The 23,733-nt window shown below is 38.2% G+C and overlaps 1 protein-coding gene and 1 non-coding gene across 2 annotated transcripts in view; both read right to left on the minus strand.

Annotated features, from left to right (window-relative positions):
• PKHD1L1 (PKHD1 like 1) overlaps window positions 1–23,733 on the minus strand; it is a 214,825-nt gene that overhangs the window by 154,269 nt on the left and 36,823 nt on the right. The window contains exons 9-14 of the mRNA XM_060202102.1: window positions 22,370–22,412; window positions 16,053–16,123; window positions 14,907–15,017; window positions 9,442–9,531; window positions 5,346–5,614; window positions 4,066–4,157 (exon numbers count right to left, since the gene is read on the minus strand). Coding sequence (XP_060058085.1) covers window positions 4,066–4,157; window positions 5,346–5,614; window positions 9,442–9,531; window positions 14,907–15,017; window positions 16,053–16,123; window positions 22,370–22,412 — 676 coding nt within the window. The remainder of the gene's footprint in view (window positions 1–4,065; window positions 4,158–5,345; window positions 5,615–9,441; window positions 9,532–14,906; window positions 15,018–16,052; window positions 16,124–22,369; window positions 22,413–23,733) is intronic.
• Window positions 2,192–2,298, minus strand: LOC132542738 (U6 spliceosomal RNA). The gene has a single exon (XR_009553712.1). It is a non-coding gene; the product is annotated as a U6 spliceosomal RNA (small nuclear RNA).

Consider the following 23,733-nt stretch of genomic DNA (forward strand, 5'->3'; position numbering starts at 1 on the left):
GCTATATACAAGATACTGGGTACTGTACAGCAAACCATAACAAAAGGACTTTTCAAAGTTAACCCAATTACCAAATAATGTGATGATAACATTAACTATCGATTGTCTTTTGGAACCCTAAGACAGCAGGAACCTCACATCTCCACTATAGAGCCTCTACTTCCCCCAGTCCTGGAACCCTTGGATAGGGCCCACTTTCCCGTATGCCTCTCCCAATCCATATCAAATAATATTGCATCTGCCGATCACAACCTAACGTATGCAATGATTGCCACCTCAACATGCTTCACCTCAGACTGTGTCCAGAGACTTCACGTGTGGAATGACAACCCTTCAGCTTCATTACTCGGGTGAGACCTTTCCTTTCATAGTACACTCTAATTTCATCTCAGGTGGTTTACTTTCTAACAAAGTCCCAAAACCTAGATATACACCAGTTTCTGTGAGAGAGGGCTTATGTTCACACGTATCCATAAACTACTGCAAAATATATACCGGAAAGCAGAAGTACACTAGAGTTTGCAGTGAGTACCTCCCTAACACTTCCTCTCCACTATTCCAAGCTTTGGGTCTATGATTGCTCAACAATTTGTTTGGCTTTGTATGTTAACTCTCTTTTCAATCACTAGGTTCCAGATGCCATCAGGATGCTAGCCAGGCTTCCCTGCATTGAAGACCCCACTCTTGTGTCCTGGAGCTCAGCTTCCCCAGAGACACACCCTACTAGGGAAAGAGAGAGGCAGACAGGGAGTATGGACAGACCAGTCAACGCCCATGTTCAGAGGGGAAGCAATTACAGAAGCCAGACCTTCCACCTTCTGCAACCCTCAATGACCCTGGGTCCATGCTCCCAGAGGGATAGAGAATGGGAAAGCTATCAGGGGAGGGGGTGGGATATGGAGATTGGGTGGTGGGAATTGTGTGGAGTTGTACCCCTCCTACCCTATGGTTTTGTTAATTAATCCTTTCTTAAATAAAAAAAATTTTTTTTAAAATTCTCACAGAGTCAAATGTTAAATGAAGGATGATTTCAATGAATAACTATGTTCTCCACATAATTATACATGTACCTTAGCTATGTTGATTAAATCATGTCTTTTTTTATTAAGGGGGTTAATATTTTACAGTGAGTCAATGATATATGCATATAATTTCATTATGTAATTGCCCCCTGAAGTTTTCTCCCTCTCCTCCCCAGAGTCCTTTGATTTGGTGCAATACATCATGTGCAGTTCATGTTTCACTTCGTTCTCTCCCTCCTCATCTCAACTTTATTAAGTCCTGCTAATAAGTGAGATCATTTGATATAAAAATATGGAACACTCATCCTCCGAAGGGAGGCTGGATAACATACTCTATGTTCCACCCGAGGAGGTGGGTCCTGAAATTGGGGCAGCTTGGAATGTTCCTATTCAGGACCACAGAAGGTGAGTTCAGATCTACAGGGATGCAGAGGTCACATAGGCTCCTAAGTTGAATACGGGCCCCAGATCACATCAAATCAATGGGGTTTACAGTCAACAATATTTATACACCTTTCCCATATTTGGGAGCTACTCTCTTCCCTGATCCAGCTTTCTGGTCCTTTTTCCAGCCATGGCATCATCTCCCCAGACAATAACTTGGATTCACCTGCATATCAGATGTCAGGCTCAGAAAGAAAACAAAATTAGTATAGTAATGGGCCCTTTGGAATATAACTAAAATAGGCCTACTATTTATCTACAAAACGGAGACCCCCCCCCCAACTCTTCATCTGAACTATTCCAGCCTTTAGGTTCATTATTAGTCAACAATTTGTTTGGCTTTATATGTTAATTCTTTTTTCAGCCATCAGCTTCCAGATGCTAAGATGATGCCAACCGGACCTCCCTGGGCAGAGGACCCCACCAATGTGTCCTGGAGCCCCACTTCCCCAGAGCCCCACCTCACTAGGTAGAGAGACAGGCTGGGAGTATGGATCAACCTGTCAACAGCCAAGTTCAGTGTGGAAGCAATTACAGAAGCCAGAACTTCCCACCTTCTATACCCCATAATGACCCTGGGTCCATATTCCTAGAGGGATAAAGAATAGGAAAGCTATTGGGGGAAGGGATGGGAATGGAGCTTGTGGTGGGAATTGTGTGGAGTTGTACCCCTCTTAGCCTATGTTTTTTGTCAGTGTTTCTTTTTTATAAATAAAAATTAAAAAATATATATGGATCGCTTCACAAATTTGTGTGTCATCCTTGCACATGTGCCATGTGAATCTTCTCTGTATCATTCTAATTTTAGTGTATGTGCTGCCGAACTGAGCACCAAATCATGTCTTCTAGTTTCCAGTTTTCTAGGAATCCCGAGAGGCTTTTTGAACAGGATTACCTACTATTTAAGTTATACTCTCATTTTCACCCTTGAATTGGCCTTTCAATATTAAGTGATATATTTCTGAGAGGGAGAGAGTGCACTCTAATAGGCATTGTATTAACTTTCCATCACTAAACCCACAGTCCAAAATAAATCAGTGATTAAATAAATATCAACTTTGGCACCAATACACATGTTTTGTGACTTTTTTCCAAGAAACAGTCAAGAGTTCTGATTTAGAAGCAAAATCATTAGGTGGCTAAATTGACTGAAAGGTTCTGATAAGGAATTAATCTCATAATTCAATTAAATTTCACAAAAATACTATTTCTTTAACAGGGATCATTTAGATTTTAAATTTTTCCTGGTTATCTGCATCTGCATTGTTGAAAATAATGAAGTAACAGTAAGATTATAGAGGTTAGCCTATTACAAATTAAGATAATAAACTAAAATCACTTCCACCAATAGGACCAATTGAATATATTTAAGATAAAACATAGCTTAAGGGGGTCTGGTGGTTTGGTGCACTAGGTTAAGCGCACATAGTACGAAGTACCAGGACCCGGGCAAAGATCCCAGCTTGAGACCCCAGCTCCCCATCTGTAGGGGGAAAACTTCACAGTGGTGAAGCAGGTCTGCAGATGTCTTTCTCTCCCTCACTTCCTATATTTCCCTCCCCTCTCAATTTCTCTGTCCTATCCAAAAAAAAAAAAAAAAAAAGACTGCCAGAAGCAGTGGATCTGTAGTGCCAGCAAAGAGCCCCGACAACTGGTGGCAAAAAAAAAAAAAATGTGTTTACAGTTAATAATACTTATATACTTCCCCCATATTTGAGATCTACTCTCTTCCCTAATCCAACTTTCTAGTCTTTTTTCCAACACCATCTCCCCAGATAATAACTTAGGTCACCTGCATGTTAAATGTCAACCTCAGGCAAAACTAGTAAAGTCATGGGCCCCTTGGAATATACCTAAAATAAACCTACTAGATTTTTCCAAAATGGAGACCCCAAATTTTCATCTGCAATATTTTTGTCTTTATGTTCATGATCAGTAAGCAATCTGTTCTGCCTTATATCTTAACTCTTTTTCAGCCACCAGGTTCCAGACACTATCATGATGCCAACTGGACTTTCCTGGGCAGACAACCTCATCAATATGTCCTGGAGCCCTGCTTCCCCAGATACTTGCCCCACTAGGGAAAGAGAGAGACAGCCTGGGAGTATGGATCAACCTGTCAACACCCACCTTCAGTGGGGAAACAATTACAGAAACCAGATCTTCCACCTTCTGCACCCCATAATGATCCTGGGTCCATACTCCCAGAGGGATAAAGAATAAGGAAGCTATCAGGGGAGAGGATGGAATACAGAGTTCTGGTGGTGGGAATGGTGTGGAATTGTACCCCTCATATTCTATGGTCTTGTCAATACTTCCATTTTATGAATAAAAAAAGGAAAAAGTGAAACAAAGAAAATAACTTAGCATAATAAAGTTATGTGCGTGTGTGTGTGTGTGTGTGTGTGTGTTTGTATGAGAGAGAGAGAGACATACACAGAGAACTAGCACAATACTCTGCCATATGCAATGTCAGGAATTGAACTAATGACCTCATGTCTTACAACTCCATTTCTCTAATTGCTGTGTCACCTTCTGGACTACACAAACTATAGCTTTCTAAATATTGTACCGAATTAAAGAAAAGAAAAAAACTTACTCTTTTCCTTTCTGAAGATGAATATCATCTGATTTTTGTGTTGGACTTGAGAAATAATTGTCAGCATTAGAAGAATGATATGAAAGCCTTACCTTATCAAAAAAAATGGGTAATTAGAATCTATTAAGCCTTTTCAGCATTTACTTATGTGTCATTTCTGTCAGACTTGTACAACTCTAATAAATAGAACAATGTGAAAATATTTCAAATTAATCTTCTAAGATGCATGATAAAATGAATTTTTAAAATATTATCAAAGCTGGAAAAGGACTAAGGCTAGGCTTGGGGGAGGGTTTGCAGAAAGTTGAGAAATTATACACCTGCATCAAAAACTGTGTTTACTGTAAACCATTAGTTCCCCCCCAATAAATAATAATAAATAAACATTGTCACCAAAGCACCTTCATTCCTTCTACCTTTGACTACTATCAACATCACTACACAATGGATATACAGAGATGATAACTTTTTCACACTTGGAATTATAATGTGAGACAGAAAGAAAAATACCAAGAATAAAGTAGTTATTTCTAAATAAAATACCATCTTACTCTGCAAAGAACTTTGAGAGGTATTATACACGAGATCATTAAAAACAAGTGTGCAAGATGACAAAAGTCACTAATTATGTATGGATAATACAGTGATAAGACTTTGGTCTTCCCTGGCTGGGTGGTGGCTCACTGGATTAAGCACACACAGTACTATGCACAAGGATATAAGCAAGGATCTGGGTGCGAACCCCCACTCCCCATCTGCAACGGGATATTTCACAAGCAATGAAGCAGATCTCAAGTTGCCTGTTTTTCTCTTCCTCTTTTTATCCCCCCTCTCAATTTCTCTCTGTCCTCTCAAATAATAAATAAATAAGCTTATCAGTATGAAGTAAGGTATCTAGTAAATGCATTGAATAACACACTTGTCGAGTCACAAAATGTGATTGTATATAAACTACCTAGTAGCCTATGGTTTGGGTTCAGATTAGATGAGATACTTATAAAAGCTATCAGGAGCAGGATGGTAGTGCACCTGCTTGAATGCACATGTTACAATGTGCGAGTACCCAGGTTGGAGCCCCCAGTGCCCAACTGCAAGAGGAAAGCTTCACCAGTGGTGAAGAAGGGCAGCAGGTGTCTCTTTGTCTCCCTTTTCATCGTCCCTTCCCTCTCAATTTCTGACTGTCTCTATCAAATAAATGAATATAATAAAAAATTAGAAAGATAAACGCAAGCTAGGATATTGTTTCTATAATATCAAATGATATTCTGTAACATCCATACCTTATCTTCTGGAAGTCCAGTCTTGCTGAAATAAATAGCATAATGATCATCACCTTTAATGTAGAATCTATAAATATCAGAGTCAGGAGCCACCAAAAATCCACTTAAGCGTGCAACAAATGTGTCCTCTTCCAGGGGCCAAATATAGGAAGCTGAATCTACCCAGCTGATACCCATGTACCCTGGCATTTTTGCGTTGTATTCAAGTATATCTTCAAGATGCGCTGGCCGGGTATTATTCCATACCTCAAGCTTTAGGCCTCTCCCACCTGAGCATAATAAAATAAAAGAACATTTCATTATAATTTGTATGTGGTGTCTCAGTACCCTTCTGTGTGAGTGGTGCTTAAAGATACCCTACTTCACATGTTTATAACATGTGTGTAAACTGCACATACATGTACATGTCCCCTGTTAACAGAGCTCTATTAAAATAATCTACAGTTGGGCAGAGGGTAGATAGCATAATAGTTATGCAAACAGAGTCATGCCTGGGGATCCAAAGTCCCAAGTTCAATCTCCCACACTACTATAAGCCAAAGCTGAACAGTACTCTGGTTAAAAAAAAAGGAAAGGAGAAAAGTAGTCTACAATTACATCACCATCTCTGCTTAGGCTCCACAATATAAGATAGTAGCAATATTACTATTTGTGTAGTTGTTGTGGGCATTATATATATATATTTAATATATATAATTTATATATTTAAATATATGAATTTGTATATAAAGTTGTTGTGGGCATTATATATTATATATATATATAATTTATATATTTAAACATATAAATATTATAAATATATTATAAATATTAATATATGTTTTATATATTTATATATAAATAATTATTTATATTTAGATATATAAATAATATATAATATATAAATATTATATATTATATTATATGTAAATATAATATATAAAATATAATATGTTATAAATATATATAATATATAAAATATGTTATATTATAAATATATATAATATATTATATATTACAAATATATAATATATAATATAAACATATAATATAAAAATATTATAAATTATAAATATATGATGTTTATATATTTATATATTATATTTTTATATATTTTATTTATATATATAGATAAAAAAGATTTGGGGGGCCTGGTGGTAGTGCAGCAGGTTAAGTGCACATGGAGCTAAGTGCAAGGACTGGTATAAGGATCCCAGTTCTAGCCCCCGGCTCCACACCTGAAGGGGGGGGGGTCACTTCACAAGCAGTGAAGCAGGTCTGCAGGTATCTATCTTTCTTTCAGCCTCTCTGTCTTCCCCATCTCTCTCTATTTCTCTGTCCTATCCAACAACAATAATAAGGTCAACAAAATGGGGGGGGGAAATGGCCTCCAGGGGCAGTGGGTTCCTTAGTGCAGGTACTCAGCCCCAGCAATAACCCTGGAGACAAGAGAGAGAGAGAGAGATTTGGCACTGAGTGCATTCTTTTTTTTACATACCAATAATGTAACTACTACCTATGATGCAATTTATATTTCTTTACATAGTTAAGTCTTAAAACTTCAAGATTCAGACCATTTCACTATAAAAACCTGTGACTTGTGTGGGTTGGGCAGTAGCCCAGCGGGTTAAGCGTATGCACATGGCACAAAGCGTGCATGGTACAGTGGATAGGCATAAGAAACCTGGTTTGAGCCCCCAGCTCCTCACCTGCGTTGGGGGAGGTGTTGCTTCACAAGTGGTGAAACAGGTCTGCAGGTGTCTATCTTTCTCTCCTGCTCTCTAACTTCCCCTCTTCTCTCCATTTCTCTCTGTCCTATCCATCAACAACTACAGAAATTACAACAATAATAATAATAACTATAAACAACAAGGGCAACAAAAGGGGAAAAGTAGTCTCCAGGAGCAATGAATTCATAGTGCAGCAAAGGTGGGCGCGAGGAATAACATTGCAAGACTGGCCAGCTCCTCATGGGGCGCGAGCGCTTCCACACTACGATCATCATCTCTGGCATTAGGCTATTCCACTGCAGAATACTGTGCCCCAGTATGGTTCCGTAGCCCCCATGTCCACTTGGTCGATTCCAAATTATATTCCTCCATGAGGATAATTTCTGGAACCATCCGTTCCACCCCGGTTCCATGGCTGCCAGTTCTTAGCAACATCGCCCCGCCAGATATTCGTCGGATTGTGGCATCATCTAAGTTAATTTCCCACGTCTATGCTCGACCTGACCTGCCAATATACGCGGATATCTTCGCCTACCCTGTCCAACGCTTGACGTCTCATCATCCAATCTGGTCCCCTACGCCTACACTGAACTTCTTTGTTCCAGACTCTTGGAAACAGAGTTGGCAGTCAGCTGAGGTAAAGAACAAACACCTCGTCACAGACCCCTGCAAGCGTCAACCCGGCTTTGACCTAGCACGTTATGATTGGGCCCTCCTCAATCGCTATCGAACAGGCCATGGCCGGTGCGCCGCTATGTTCCATCGCTGAGGAGCCAGAGACGACCCAAACTGCCCCTGCGGCTCCAGACAGACTATGACCCACATAGTCAACGACTGCCACCTCTCCAGATTCAAAGGAGGTCTCGAAACTTTACATCAGGCTCAACCTGACGCTGTTGACTGGCTATGGAAGAAGGGCAAATGCTAGAAGAAGTGCAGGAATGGAGCACCAGCAATAACTCCAGAGGCAAAAACAAACAAACAAAAACCCTGTAACTTCACTATTCTAAGCATTTCTGCTCAAGGCTTTCATCTTTTTGGATGGAGTTAGAAAGGGAATGCTTCATTAAGGTGTACCTATACTCGCTAGGTAAACCTATGATTAAGGGTTTTCCTAATAAAAGTGTCATCCAACTCTTGGTTTCCCCTAAAATATCATCAGGCTTATTTCTTCTTCCAGCAATCTTAAGCTTATGTGGATTGGCTGAATATAGAAAATCAAAATCTCACTATTTGCAGATGATATGATAGTATACATAGAAAAACCTGAAGAATCCAGCAGAAAGCTTCTGGAAATCATTAGGCAATATAGCAAGGTGTTAAGCTACAAAATTAATGCACAAAAATCAATAGCATTTCTTTATGCAAACACTAAGTCTGAAGAAGAGGATATCCAGAAATCACTCCCATTCACTAACACAGAAAAATCAATAAAATATCTAGGAATAAACCTGACCAAAGAAGTGAAAGAACTGTATACTGAAAACTATGAGTAACTATTCAAGGAAACAAAATCTTACAAAGAAATGGAAAGATATTCAATGCTCATGGATTGGAAGAATTAATATCATAAAAATGAATATTCTCCCCAAAGCCATATACAAATTTAATGTGATAACCACCAAGGTCCCACCAAATTTCATTTTAAGAGAATAAAACAAAAATTACAATCATTTATCTGAAACCAGAAAACACCTATAGTCACCAAAACAATCTTGAGGAAAAGAAACAGAAGTGGAGGCATCACACTCCCAGATCTCAAACTATATTATAAGGCCATCATAGTCAAAACAACTTGGTACTGGAACAAAAATAGGCATACAATCAGAGAAACAGAATTGAAAGCCCAGAAATAATGCCCCCCCCACACACACACAATGGACATCTAATTCTTGATAAAGGGGCCCAAATGATTAAATGGAGAGAGATGGGTCTCTTCAATAAATGATGCTCGGGAAACTGGTTTGAAACGTGCAGAAGAGTGAAACTTGCATACACTTAAAGTTCAGTAGGATGTAACTGGATGGTGAGACCTTAAGGAACGTGGAACCCCCACAAACTGGATTAGTATGGATTAGTGCCCTGGTAAAAGAGACCCACAGAGCCACTTCATGGAGAAGGCACCATCTCTGAGGAAGCAGGTCCTCACCAGACACTTAATCTGTTAATCATATATCTTTGACCTCCCACACTTTAGAACTGTAAGAAAGAAATATTTGAGAAAGAAAAAAGGAGATGTCTGTCATTTGTAAGCCACCAAGTCTTTAGTATATTATGTAGTAGGAAGAATCAAGTGGGCAATGATACTGCTGATAAAGTGTCTTAAGTCAACAATATCTCCTTATGCAATACTGAAGTAAACATTATTTTTTCTTCTGACAACATACCTGGATAGACAGATCTGAGAATATCAGGTTTAGGGGGTGTCTTGCAACATATACTATTTTCTGTGACCTTCAAAATATCACATGCTTGGCCTATAGAGAAGCAAAATGCAGAGTTAATAATACAGAATTTTGGAAGGTAAATAACATCAGTCTATCTTGAAGTATGCTTTAATCAAAACAATATAGTACAAGCGAGAGACAACGCTAAAGGGTCCTCATTTTCTCTATGGAGTTTCCATTAAAGATTATAACTTGCATTTACTGATGTGGTGGATCACATTGATTGATTTATATATATTAAAGCAACCAAATCCATCACAGCTATAAATACAGGACCAAAAACCACATAGTTATATCAATAAATGCAGAGAAAGTCTTTGACAAAATAATACAACATCCCTTTATGATCAAAACACTACAAAAAATGGGAATAGATGGAAAATTCCTCAACATAGTGGAGTCTATATATAGGAAACCTACAGCCAACATCATACTCACTGGTGAAAAACTAGAAGCATTTCCCCTCAGATCAGGTACTAGACAGGGCTGCCCACTATCACTATTATTATTCAACATAGTGTTGGAAGTTCTTGCCATAGCAGTCAGGCAGGAGCAAGGAATTAAAGGGATAAAGATTGGAAGAGAAGAAGTCAAACTCTATCGGCAGATGACATGATGGTATACAAAGAAAAACCTAAGGAATTCAGCAAGAAGCTTTTGAAAATCATTAGGCAATACAGTAAGGTGTCAGGCTACAAAATTAACATTCAAAAGTCAGTGGCATTCCTTTATGCAAATACTAAGAATAAGAAGAAATCCAGCAATCAATTCCTTTTACAGTAGCAACAAAAACAATAAATTACCTAGGAATAAACCTAACCAAAGAAGTGAAAAGCTTGTATACTGAAAATTGTGAGTCACTACTCAAGGTAATTGAAAAAGACACAAGGAAGTGGAAAGATGTTTATGGATTGGAAGAATTAACATCATCAAAATGAATATACTACCCAGAACCATATACAAATTTAATTCAATCCCCATCAAGATCCCAATCACATTTTTTAATTTTTATTTTCCCTTTTATTGCCTTTGCTGTTTTTCATTGTTGCTGTAGTTATTGTTGTTGATATTAATATCATCGTTGTTAGATAAAAAAGAGAGAAATGTTGAGAGGAGGAGAAGACAGAGGGGGAAGAGAAAGATAGAAACCTGCAGACCTGCCTCACCACCTGGGAAGCGACTCCCCTGCATGTGGGGAGCCAGGGGATCAAGCCAGGATCCTTAACGTTGGTCCTTGCGCTTTGCACCACATGCGCTTAACCCACTGCACTACCGCCCGACTCCCCCCAATGACATTTTTTAGGAGAATAGAAAAAATGCTACAAATGTTTACCTGGAACCAGAAAAGACCTAGAATTGCCAAAACAACCTTGAGAAGAAAGAACAGAACTGGAGGCATCACACTCCCAGATATCAAATTGTGTTATAGACCCATTGTAATCCAAACTGCTTGGTACTGGAACATGAATAGACACACTGACCAGTGGAATAGAATTGAGATGTCCCATACCTATGACATCTAATCTTTGACAAAGGTGCCCAGATTATTAAATGGCAAAAGGAGAATCTCTTCAACGAATGGTGTTGGAAAAAATGGGTTGAAACATTCAGGAGAATGAAATTAAACTACTATATTTCACCAAACACAAAAGTAAATTCCAAGTGGATCAAGGACTTGGCTATCAGTACTATCAGATTCTTAGAAGAAAATATTGGCAGAACTCTTTCCTGCATAAATTTTAAAGACATCCTCAATGAAACAAATCCAATTACAAAGAAGATTAAGGCAAGAGTAAACCAATGGGACTACATCAAATTAAAAAGCTTCTGCACAGCTGAAAAACCACTATCCAAACAAAGAGGCCCCTCACAGAATGGGAGAAGATCTTTACATGCTATACATCAGACAAGAAGTTAATAACCAAAATATATAAAGAGCTTGCCAAACTACACAACAAGAAAACAACTGAGCCCATCCAAAAACGGGGAGAGGACATGGACAGAATAAGAAGAAATCTGAAAGGCTCAGAAACATATAAAAAAATGCTTCAAGTCTTTGATTGTCAGAGAAATGCAAATAAAGACAACAATGAGATACCACTTCATTCCTGTGAGAATGTCATACATCAGAAAAAGTAGCAGCAACAAATTCTGGAAAGGTTGTGGGGACAAAGGAACCCTCCTGCACTGCTGTTAGGAATATCAATTGGCCCAACCCCTGTGAAGAGCAGTCTGGAGAACTCTCGGAAGGCTAGAAATGGACCTACCCTATGATGCTGCAATTCCTCTCCTGGGGATATATCCTAAGGAACTCAACATACCCATCCAAAAAGATTTGTGTATACCCATGTTCATAGAAGAAGAATTTGTAAAAGCCCAAACCTGGAAGCAACCTAGGTGTCCAACAACAGATGAGTGGCTGAGCAAGTTGTGGTATGTATATATATATGCTATTAAAATGGTGACTTTACTGTTTTCAGCCCAGATTGGATGGAATTTGAAGAAATCATGTTAAGTGAAATAAGTCAGAAGCAGAAGAATGAATATGGGATGATCTCACTCACAGGCAGAAGTTGAAAAACAAGATCAGAAGAGAAAACACCTAGCAGAACCTGGACTGGAGTTGGCATATTGTACCAAAGTAAAAGGCTCTGGGGTGGGTGGGGGGGAAAGTACAGGTCCTAGAAAAGTATGACACAGGACCTAGTGGGGGTTGTATTGTTGTGTGGAAATCTGAGAAGTGTTATGCATGTACAAACTATTGTATTTACTGGTAAATATAAAACTTTAATCCCCCAATAAAGGAAAAAATAAATTAAAAAAAGATTATAACTCAGAAATTTTCATGAACTAATAGAAGTCAATATTTTCCTGGCAGAAATATCATAAATATCATAAATCTGACACGTGTTAACATGTTTTTAGAGGAAAATAACATGCTTTTTTTGCTTATAAACTGTTTAATGTCCAATGACAAAAGTACATGTCCACGGCCAGGTAGTGGCCAGTATAACATACAGGGTATCATTTTCATGGACATGTGTTTAAACTTTAGGTCCCCAATCATATGTGTGTGTGCTGGGGGTGGGGGTACTCTCTCTCCATATCACTGTATCAGGTGGAAAAAAAGCCACAAGTAACAGTGGAATTACCATGTAGGTACCTAGTGCTAGCGATAACCCTAGTGACAAAACAAGATTAAATATACATACATAAATATACATATTTGCTAGTTTTCATATTTAAAATACAATGTTTTCTTTTACCAGAGCACAGCTCAGTTGTAGCTTATGGTCGTGATGGGTATTGAACCTGGGACTTCAAAACCTCAGGCATGAGAGTTTCTCTGCATAACCATTATGCTATTTCTTCTGCCCCCAAAATACTACGTTTTACCGGAATAACATAAAAATTCTTCTGAGGGGACTCGGAGGTAGCGCAGCGGGTTAAGCGCACATAGTACAAAGCACAAGGACAAGTGCAGGGATCCTGGTTTGAACCCCAATCTCCCCACGCACAGGGGGTCGCTTCACAAGTGGTGAAGCAGACATTTGTCTTTCTCTCGCTCTCTCTATCTTCCCCTCCCCTTTCAATTTCTCTCCTGTCCAAAAATCAAAAACTAAAAATTAAAAATTCTTATGACCTTGGTTTGAATAACTATGGCAAGGATTAATGGAGATAGGAGAGTTATTGGGTTGTCAGAAAAGGCACAGTATATTTTCCTGCATAAAAATGTGACATGACTTTTCCAGCAACCCAGCATTACATAAATACCAGATGACACTGGTTTTGTATTAATTGTTCTCATGAAATCACATTTTGGCTGATTTATGAGCAGAATTCAGAAAAATAGGAAACACCTGAGTGTAGTGTATCAGAAAGAGCAAGTGCCAGCTGTTACAGGCAAACATCCTGTTCCTGCCATTGGAGTTCTATAAAATCATTTTGACTGACTGGAAGATCTCAGTTTCTCACCCGAGCCTCCCTTTGAGTTGCAGAGCTCCCAACTGCCAAAAAGATTTAAGTCAGACATGTGAAAACCAGAACCAAATCCTACATACACTTGTGACCATTTAACACATCGATTCCCCAGTGCAAGGGAATCCATAATTATAAATGTCCAGACAAAGCATATCAAAGGAGACGAAAATGAAGAGATTATCCTCAAATACCATTATTAATTCCCCCATAATTAGTGAGGCCCTCAAAAAGTCAAATTCAAGAAGAGCATATAATAGTTCACCAAATAAACCAGCAACATAGCTCACTTGCATAGCGTACTTGCTTTATTATGCACATGACCCAGGTTCAAGCCCAAGCCCGATCATACTGAAGGAAGCTTCAGTGTTTTGTTGACTTTCTTTCTGTTTCTCAGTTTGTTTTATTTATACTAGTTATTTACTGATGGTCTACAATACTATAAGGTTACAGGGATATAGTTCCACTCCACAACCACCAACAATGTTCTTTGCCCTCACACCTTCAGTGATAACCACTGTAGTTCTCACAAACTCTTAGAGACCATCTTTTTATTTCTATCTGAAAAAGCCATCCTGGAGCAGTTAAGTGTTGGTATGCTTCTAGTTCTGCTTCTGGGATCTCTTCTGTTGCTTGATGTTGTGGTCTATTTACATGGTCATTCTGTTACATTGGTTTGGTCTCACTCCCCCTGCCTCTGGGAGATTTTGGTTTAGTCTTTGCCTTTCCATGCTTCTTGCTTCTCCCCGCCCCCTATCCTACGTACTTGCTTGGTTCCGGACACAGGGGCTGAAGGAGAGAGATGGAGGAGCCCATTGTGTTGTGATTAGGTTGTTGGACTGCTTGCCCGCTCGTGAATAAAGATTAAACTGCCTTCTCAGCTTAGCCATGAGTTTCTGATCTTCTATGTCTCCCGCCCATGAAGCCAGCCCAGCGAAAACAACAGTTTAGACCCAGGGATGGGGGACAGGTGGTGGCACACCTGGTTGAGCACATGTATTACAATGCCCAAGGACCTGGGTTCGAGCCCCCAGTCCCCACCTGCAGAGGGAAAGCTTTTACAAGTGGTGAAAGCAGGGCTGCAGGTGTCCCTCTGTCTCTCTCCCTCTCTATCTCCTCCTTCCCTCTTGATTTCTGGCTGCCTATATCCAGTAAATAAAGATAAGGAAAAAAAAAGAAAGAGAAAAAGTTTAAAAAGACCCAGGGATGACTATAATTATTATCTATTACATAGAGGACATAAGTGTCTATGTGAAGTTTTCCCATTGCAGGTGGGGACTGGGAACTTGAACCCGGGTCCTTTTGTGCTGTACCATGTGCAATCAACCTGGTGCACTACCACCTGGCCCTTGCTTTTCACAAAATTATTTTTAAAATAGACAAGATTTTTTTAAAAAAAGAAATATATTAAAATAATGAAAACATACCTCCAACTAGAACTCTAACTGGGAAATCTGTCTGATCAAAGAACCGTCCATGTATAGTTAGTATGGTGCCTCCTTGAGTGCTTCCTTGTGAAGGTGAAATCATACTGACCTCTGGGATGGGGATGGGAGAAAACACATTAAATAATTGTAATGTCGTGATGTTGATGCATCAAATTGAATGCCTGGTTTTTTTTTGCAAATTGTCCAAGTTAACTAATAATATGACAGAGTTTAAATGTCTCATTATTTTGTCCCTAAGACAAAAAAAAGATATTTTGTCCCTGCCTGGAGGATAATAAAGATAGTTTTCATGGAGACGTACATGTCTGCAGACCAGCCATTAGGAGACACTGACAAAAGAAGGGACCAAGAAAGTTTGGGCATGAAGTCAGGGCACAGACTTTTATCCTCCATATTCTCGAAGAGTGAATCTTTCTTATATGTATGGGATAACACCTATTTTCCCCCATATACGAATTATCATATATTTTATTTATTTACTAACATCATCATATATCACAACATAGATGAATTCTTATGGTTTTACACAGAAAAACATATTGTAGATTCTTATTAAAATTTATTTTTTAATCCTATCAACTTTATAGATATTTTTACATTAATTTCTAGAATAAGTCAGGACCTGACATATTGGACTGGAAGACACACATTTTTTCATATTTGAATATCTTTGAACCAGTCTAGATATGGAATGAAGAAAATTCTTGGAAGATAAGTGTTTGCTACTGAAATTCTCATGAGGGTAGTACTAACTGGAAGTCTCTGTAAATTACAAAGATTCATCATCTGATGATGCTTCTGGGTAATAATGACAAAGTAAATATGAGAGAGCATTATGTAGGGCTTACATTGATGTGGGAGGATTTTTTTTTTCTCTCCTCTCTTAACCACCGTGAACTTGAGACATTCAGTAGATAGCAAATTCCTTCCATTAGTGGGATGAGTCTATTTCCCAAATGAGCTTACTCTAAGAAAATAGTTTTTGGGTTCCTACCTTATCTCCTGAGCTACCTACTAGACTTTCCCTCTTAGGTGATTTCCCCTGTCTTAGAAACACATACTACAGTATATAACACCTTACAATCATTCCTGTCTTCTGGCAACACACATGAAAATGTCACATACCTGCATATGTTTGAAACATTGAAATTTTGTTGAGAGAAGAAACAAAATATGTCATTTTGTGTGGGTAACTCCTGTTTGGAAAAAAAAAGTTCTTGCTTTAAAGATGAGTTTTACTGGGGCTAGGCAGTGGCACACCTGGTAAAGCACTCACATTACAATGTGCAAGATTCTAGGTTCAAGTCCCACTGCAGGGAGAAAGCTTCATAAGCAGTGAATCAGGGCTGCAGTGAATCAGGGCTTTCTCTCTGTCTCTTTCCCTCTCTATCTTCCCCCTTCCCTCTCAGTATCTATCCAATAATTAATTAATTAATTAATTAAAAATTTTTTAAAACAATGCATTTTTAAAAGAGATAAATTTTATTTGGGGGTAATGTTTTTTTAATTAAGTGATAGAAATAATCCCCAAGGAAAGCAGTTTCAGAAGATATAAAATATTCTATATCTTGGGGCCAGGTAGTGGTGCACCTGGTTAAGTGCACATGATACAGTGCACAAGGACCCAGATTCAAGCCCCTGGTCCCCACCTGCAGGGTGAAAGCTTCACACATGGTGAAGCAGATCTGCAGGTGCCTCTCTGTCTCTTTCCCTATCCCTATTGGATAGAGACAAAGAGAAAATGAGAGGGGCGGGGGGAGATAGGGAAAGAGACACTTAATTAAAAATCTAAAATTTCAGTATTTTGGGATTGGATGGTGGCATACCCAGTAGCACAGGTGCCTTACAATGTGAAAGGACCTGGATCCAAGGCCCCCAGCTTCCACCAACTTCATAAGCAGCACAGCAGTGTTCCAGGTGTCATTGCTTTCTCTTTCTCCCTCTATCTCTGTCTCACTATCAACTAGAATATAGAAGCAATGAAGAATGGCTACCAGGAGAGAGAGAATTGTGAAGGCAGCAAGCCTCAGCAGATAACCCCAAGTCTGCTGAGATAGGCTACTGTCCATTGAGGATTCACCCTGTATTGTTCTTTACTCCATTTCTTTTTTCTTTCTTTCTTCCCCCCACCTGCCCTTTTTTTTTTTTAACCAGTGCACTGCTCAGCTGTGTTTTTTTTTAACATAATAGTAACCATTTTTTTTTTTACTGTTTACCAAAATTTTTTTTTCTTTTTTTTTTATTTAAGAAAGGATTAATTAACAAAACCATAGGGTAGGAGGGGTACAACTCCACACAATTCCCACCGCCCAATCTCCATATCCCACCCCCTCCCCCGATAGCTTTCCCATTCTCTATCCCTCTGGGAGCATGGACCCAGGGTCATTGAGGGTTGCAGAAGGTAGAAGGTCTGGCTTCTGTAATTGCTTCCTCGGCTCAGCTGTGGTTTATGGAGCTACTGGGAACTGAACCTGGGACCTCAGAGCCTCAGGCATGAGAGTCCCTTTGCATAACCATTATACTCTCCTCCATCCATCCACCCTCTTTGCTCCATTTCTTAATCCCACCTATGAGTAAAATCACCGGTAGTCTTCCTCCTACTAACAGATTTCACTCAATCTTATTTCCTCCAGTTAAAATTTTAGAAGAAAATTAAGAAATCGAATATTAAGAGTCAATACTTACCCATCAGAATTATTATAATGACTAGAATCTAAGGACAATGCAAATCTGTGATTGAGAACAACAGCTAGCTCCCCTGTAAATCTAACTTTGGTACTGAAATGTGCACTTGTAAGACTAATGAGCCTTTAGAAATGTTTTGTGCAAGATTCGTTATTTATAAAGCTTATGTAGGAGTTAATTTTTTCTGTTACACAACTTTCTGTTAATTCTCCAGTGATGTGAAATCACGCTCGTTCTAACAATATTATCTGTGGTTCAAATCCTGCATCTGAAAAACGATGCTTCTTAAACGGGTGGGAAAATTATCTCCTAAAATAAAATTTGAATGTAATTTATTTGGTCTGACACTGAGGTAATTTTCACTAATTCAATGATAATGACTAGGCATTTCTCAATTAAGGCAGCTTCATCTAAACCTTATCAGTTTTGCGCAGCTGTTGTTTGAACTTGAAGTAATAGAGGACAGAAGGTTGGGTATTAAAAGAAATACAAATTGGGTGTCACACTAGCCTTTAGTTAGTTTACATGATACTCAAGAATGCTGCTGAAATTTTGCAAAATACAGATTTTATACTTTATAAAATGATTTTGGCCTTTTAAAACATCATGTAAATTTAAATTCACACATTCAAAGTAGTGTCACACTGTTGATAAATAAGTTATTGTCTTAATAATTATTTTAAATGAAAGATAATTTCATCAGTTCCAATATACTACCACAAAAGAACAGTCACAGGTTCAATATATATAGAAAAAATAAACTATGATCACACAATCAGTGACTTTATGTAGTAGTTTTGCGTATAATTTATGTAAGAATGTGCTGGCTTTTTAAAACTAAAAATTGCAGAGTACGCTACGGAGCATATTCCTATTAACTCATGTGTGCTTATCAATCACATTCAAGCTTGATCACTCAAACCTTCTATTTTTAGTTAATTATTTCTCTGAGAGATATGTGATGATTTGGCAATTAATACCTTTCATATAGAGTTAGGACTAAGAATTCATTTTTCTCACTGTAGAATAGGCACACACATATGAAAATAATTTAAAATTCAATAATTGTTGTTTTTAACATTTTTTATATTTTCAATGAAATTCCATTGCCTTGTCACATCAAGTTGCATGTAAGTAGGTTATGTCCTTATAGAAAATATGCAGTTTAGATACCCTCCTCACCTACTTATTATTATACTTCCTTCACTCACTCCAAAGCTAACCTTATCAAAATAAGGACTGCAGAAGCTGAATAAGGGCAAGAGACTGGCATACTTTAATGATGACTCTATTTATTTTATTTACTTTTATTTATTTATTTTTATTTATAAAAAGGAAACATTGACAAAACCATACGATAAGGGGGGTACAACTCCACACAAAGTCACTATCAGGCCACCCCATCAGCTGGGACCCTAGTCGGGGAGTCCTGAGATTCCCAAACAGACATGATGGGCATAGACCTCGAATAACTTCCTCTCTCCATTGTTACCAGTCATCTATCAGGAACAACACAATAGACCCATCTGTGGGCCCCCATAGGACCTTGCCCTCAACGTGGATCAACAACGATAGAGAATGTTCCATCCTCTGAAGAGTGGCTGGACAACATACTCTTATGTTCCAACTGAGGAAGATGGGTCCTGAAATTGGGGCAGCTTGGAACGTTCCTATTCATGACCACAGAATGTGAGCTCAGATCTACAGGGATACAGAGGTCACATAGGCTTCTAAGCTGTATATGGGCCCCAGATAAAATCAAATCGATGGGGTTTACAGTCCACAATATTTATACACCTTTCCCATATTTGGGAGCTACTCTATTCCCTGATCCAGCTTTCTGTTCCTTTTCCAGCCATGACATCATCTCCCCAGACAAGAACTTGGATCCAACTGCATATGAGATGTCAGGCTTAGGAAAAAAGAAAAAATTAAAAAGAAAAGAAAAACTAGTATAGCCACAGGCCCTTTGGAATATAACTAAAATAGGACTACTATCTACAAAATGGAGACCCACCCCCACCCCACTCAACTCTTCATCTGAACTATTCCAGCCTTTAAGTTCATGATTAGTCAACAATTCGTTTGACTTTATATGGTAACTCTTCTTTCAGCCACCAGGTTCCAAATGCTAACATAATGCCAAACGGACCTCCCTGGGCAGACAACCCCACCAATGTGTCTTGGAGCCCCACTTCCCCAGAGCCCCAACCCACTAGAGAAAGAGAGAGACAGGCTGGGAGTAGGAAAGACCTGTCAACACCCATGTTCAGTAGGGAAGCAATTACAGAAGCCAGACCTTTTACCTTCTGCATCCCATAATGACCCTGAGTCCATACTCCTAGAGGGATAAAAAATAGGAAAGCTATCAGGGGAGGGTATGGGATATGGAGTTCTGGTGGTGGGAATTGTGTGGGGTTGTACCCCTCTTATCTTATGTTTTTGTCAGTGTTTCTTTTTTATAAATAAAAATTTTTTTAAAATATGCAGTTAAGGTAAACAGGGAGATAATTAACAAGTCTCTCCTGCCTAAAGCTCCTAGTCCAAGTCCTGGCACAATATGTATCAGAGTGATGCTCCAGCTTCCCTCTCTTTCTATATGTGAAACTCTCTCTGTATATCTATTCTAGAATAAAGAAATTTTAAGAAAATAGCAGTTATGTCACTGAACTCCAAATTATTTGTCCATTAGTACGACTTAACTGTCATTCACTATCATTTGTCCTTCCTCATTTCAGTCTAGTTTATTATAGTATATAGTAAAATTTTTAGTGTAGGTGTCATTTTCTTATAAATCCATGGTCACTAAATAGTGCCGGAATAAAGTAATCTCTAAATACAAAGAGAATGGATAGGTCTCATAAACTTAACTGCAGTTCCATGATATACATGTCAAATCTCAACTTCTTTTACAATCTGAATATTGACCAGGAATAACACCTACTTTGATTTTAATATTTTGCTTTAATTTTCAAATTCCCAAAAATTGAGTCTATTTTCAGAGAAAAGAAGATGAAGATGGGGAAGAAGAAGAAGAAGAAGAAGAAGAAGAAGAAGGAGAAGGAGAAGGAGAAGGAGAAGGAGAAGGAGAAGGAGAAGGGGAAGGAGAAGGGGAAGGGGAAGGGGAAGGGGAAGGGGAAGGGGAAGGGGAAGGGGAAGGAGAAGGAGAAGAAGGAGAAGAGGAAAGAGGAAAAGTGAGAAGGAGGAGGAGGAGGAGAAGGAAAAGGAGAAAGAAGAAGAGAATAAGAAGATGATGATGATGATGGTGATGATGATGGAGGAGGAGAAGGAAAAGGAGAATAAGAAGAAGAGGTAGAAGAAGGAGGAGGAGGAGAAGGATAAATAATGAACTTATCATTAATGTATTACCTCTATATGTATATAGGTTGACTATATAATGTGATTTGTTTGTTTGTTTTCCACCAGGGTTATCACTAGGGTTCAGTGACTGTACAAGGAATCCACTGATTCTAGGAGCCATTTTTTTCTATTTTTATTCAATATATTTATTTGACAGAACAGAGAAAAATTGAGAAGTGAAGGGAGAAAGAGGAAGTAGAAAAAGACAGATACCTACAGACCAGCTTCACTGCTCATGAAGCAGTCCCCCTGTAGACTGGGAGTGGAGACTTGAACCCAGGCCCTTGTGCTTAGTACTGTGTGTACTAAACCAGACCCACCAGCACCCAGCCCTATGTATTTGGGTTTCTACCCACTGACATTTTCTCAGCGGGAGACCCTTTAACATTCTGATTAGAACATCTCATTTAAGTTTGATACATCATTTTCCTCTCCACAAAAAGTCATAGCATATCTCATGGAGAATAAAAGCCCCACAGATTTGTAAATATATCCATAGTTGAGATGATCTTGCCATGGAAGAGCACCCAGGTCAGGAAGTTAAGTATTGAAAAATATGGTTCTGTAGCTAAAAGTCATATCAGTTATGGCAAGGAACGAGAACCAAATGCTCAGAAACTAGATGTAGACTGAATTAGTTCACATACTAGTGTACTGCTTCTTCCTGACTTAATATGTTTAAATAAATAATTTAGTGTTCTTAAGTTTCATTTTCCCAGTGTGCAACATAAATGGGTGAGAGAGCATATAAATTTATAGGTTCCTTGGGAGGAATAAACTAGATAATATGCATAAATTGATTAGTATCATGCCTGTCACTAAATCTTCATTATTATTATCTGTAAGGTTAGCAACGTGTTGGTATTTGCATATTCTGTTATTTCAACAAACATGGGCTTATTGAAATCTGGATGTAGGGTATCTGGAGATGATTTCTCATTGTAATAAAATCACACAGGTGAAAATATTAATGTATAGATGTACAACTGAAAGCTTTGACTATCCTTTTCACAGTACCCATATGTCTAGAAACTTTAAAAGAGACATTATCAGGTAACATTATGCTTTATTTATTCACATTCGTTAAAACTAAATTGTTTTAGCAAAAGTACAAGTAAACCAGGATAGCTACAAGACATGTTTTTTTCAGTTATCCTAATATCAAAATCAAAGATTTTAGTATTTATTATTTTAGGTAGTGCTAGATTTCCCAACAGTTGAAAGGTTATATCTAAGACACAAATTATAAGTGAAAAGGAATTAAAGACCCTTCCAGTGTTAATTTGATGACTAAAGTGATAAATTTTTAATCTCTGAATCTACAACACAAAGTAAATTAACGTTTTTATGTCATTTACCCAGTTGAATCAATTATGAAAATTGACAAAACGACTTACCTTCCATAATCACTGTCTAAAATGAAGCTGACATTGTGATGACCTAGAATTAATTAAAGAACATAATCAATTAAATTCCCAGTCACAGGAAAAGAATACCTATGTACTATAAAAGTGATTTAAAAGCAAAAAATACATATAATTAAACTGTAGTTAGAACACCACCCATATATCCTCGAGGAAATGAAAACTGGACTAGCTTAAAGCATCAAATACATATTTAAAAATGCATATTACCATGTCTCAGTCATAACTAGATAAACCTGACAGTGTAATGATGAATAAAGAAGAATAAAAATATGCCATGTAGCCATATCACCTTCAAACTTTGTCCCTGCATTCAATAGCTATAACGTGGGTTGAGTGATGCAGAGTGAGCACACAGTTTCCATTTCTCCTAGTGGATCAGTTTGTCTAGTAAAGGCTACAGGGAATTGAGGGAAAGCAGAGAGCTAAGAAGCTATTCAGGAAATGTAGAGCAAATTTTAAGCATGTAAAGTAGGAAATGAACAGGTGATCTTTTTTTCACTATTTGAGTTTCAATTTATTACTGCTACTATTATTGTTATTTATTTTTACCAGAGCACTACTTAGCTCTCGATTATGGTGGTGTGGGGGGTTGAAACTTGGTCTTTGGAGCCTCAGGCATGAGAGTCTCTTTGTATAGCCATTATGTGCTTTTTTTTTTTTTTTTGACACAATCTTTTATCTGAAATTCTCAGGGTGGGAATCTTGCAAAATCCCAAAAGACAGACAGGAAAAGCTTTATATCCCTGAAGCACAGAGGAAGGAGGAAAAATAAATAGAGTTATGACAATGAAACAAATAAAAAGCCAGAAAAATGAGTTATGGGATTTTATGAATGACAAAATAAAAAAAGAAAGAAATTTAAAGAAGGGAGCCAGGTGGTGGCACACCTGGTTGAGTGCACGTGATAAAGACTTGGGTTCATGGAATTGGCATATTGCACCAAAGTAAAAGACTCTGGGGTGGGTGGGGAGAGAATACAGATCCAAGAAGGATGACAGAGGACCTAGTGGGGTTTGTATTGTTATATGGAAAACTAGGAAATGTTATGCATGTACAAACTATTGTATTTACTGTCGAATGTAAAACATTAATTCCTCAATAAAGAAATTTTAAAAAAAAAGGACTTGGGTTCAGACCCCTGGTGCTCACCCACAGGGGGAAAGCCTTGCAAGTGGTGAAGCAGGGCTGCAGATCTCTCCACACACCCCTCACTTCCTTTCAATTTCTGGATGTCTCTATCCAGTAAATAAATTAATTTAATTAAATTAAAATTTTAAAAAGCTTATTTTGCAGAGGTAGATAGCATATTGGTTATGCAAAGAAACCCTGGAATT

Source organism: Erinaceus europaeus, chromosome 1 (genome assembly GCF_950295315.1).
Source record: "Erinaceus europaeus chromosome 1, mEriEur2.1, whole genome shotgun sequence".
Classification (NCBI taxonomy): Eukaryota; Metazoa; Chordata; class Mammalia; order Eulipotyphla; family Erinaceidae; genus Erinaceus; species Erinaceus europaeus.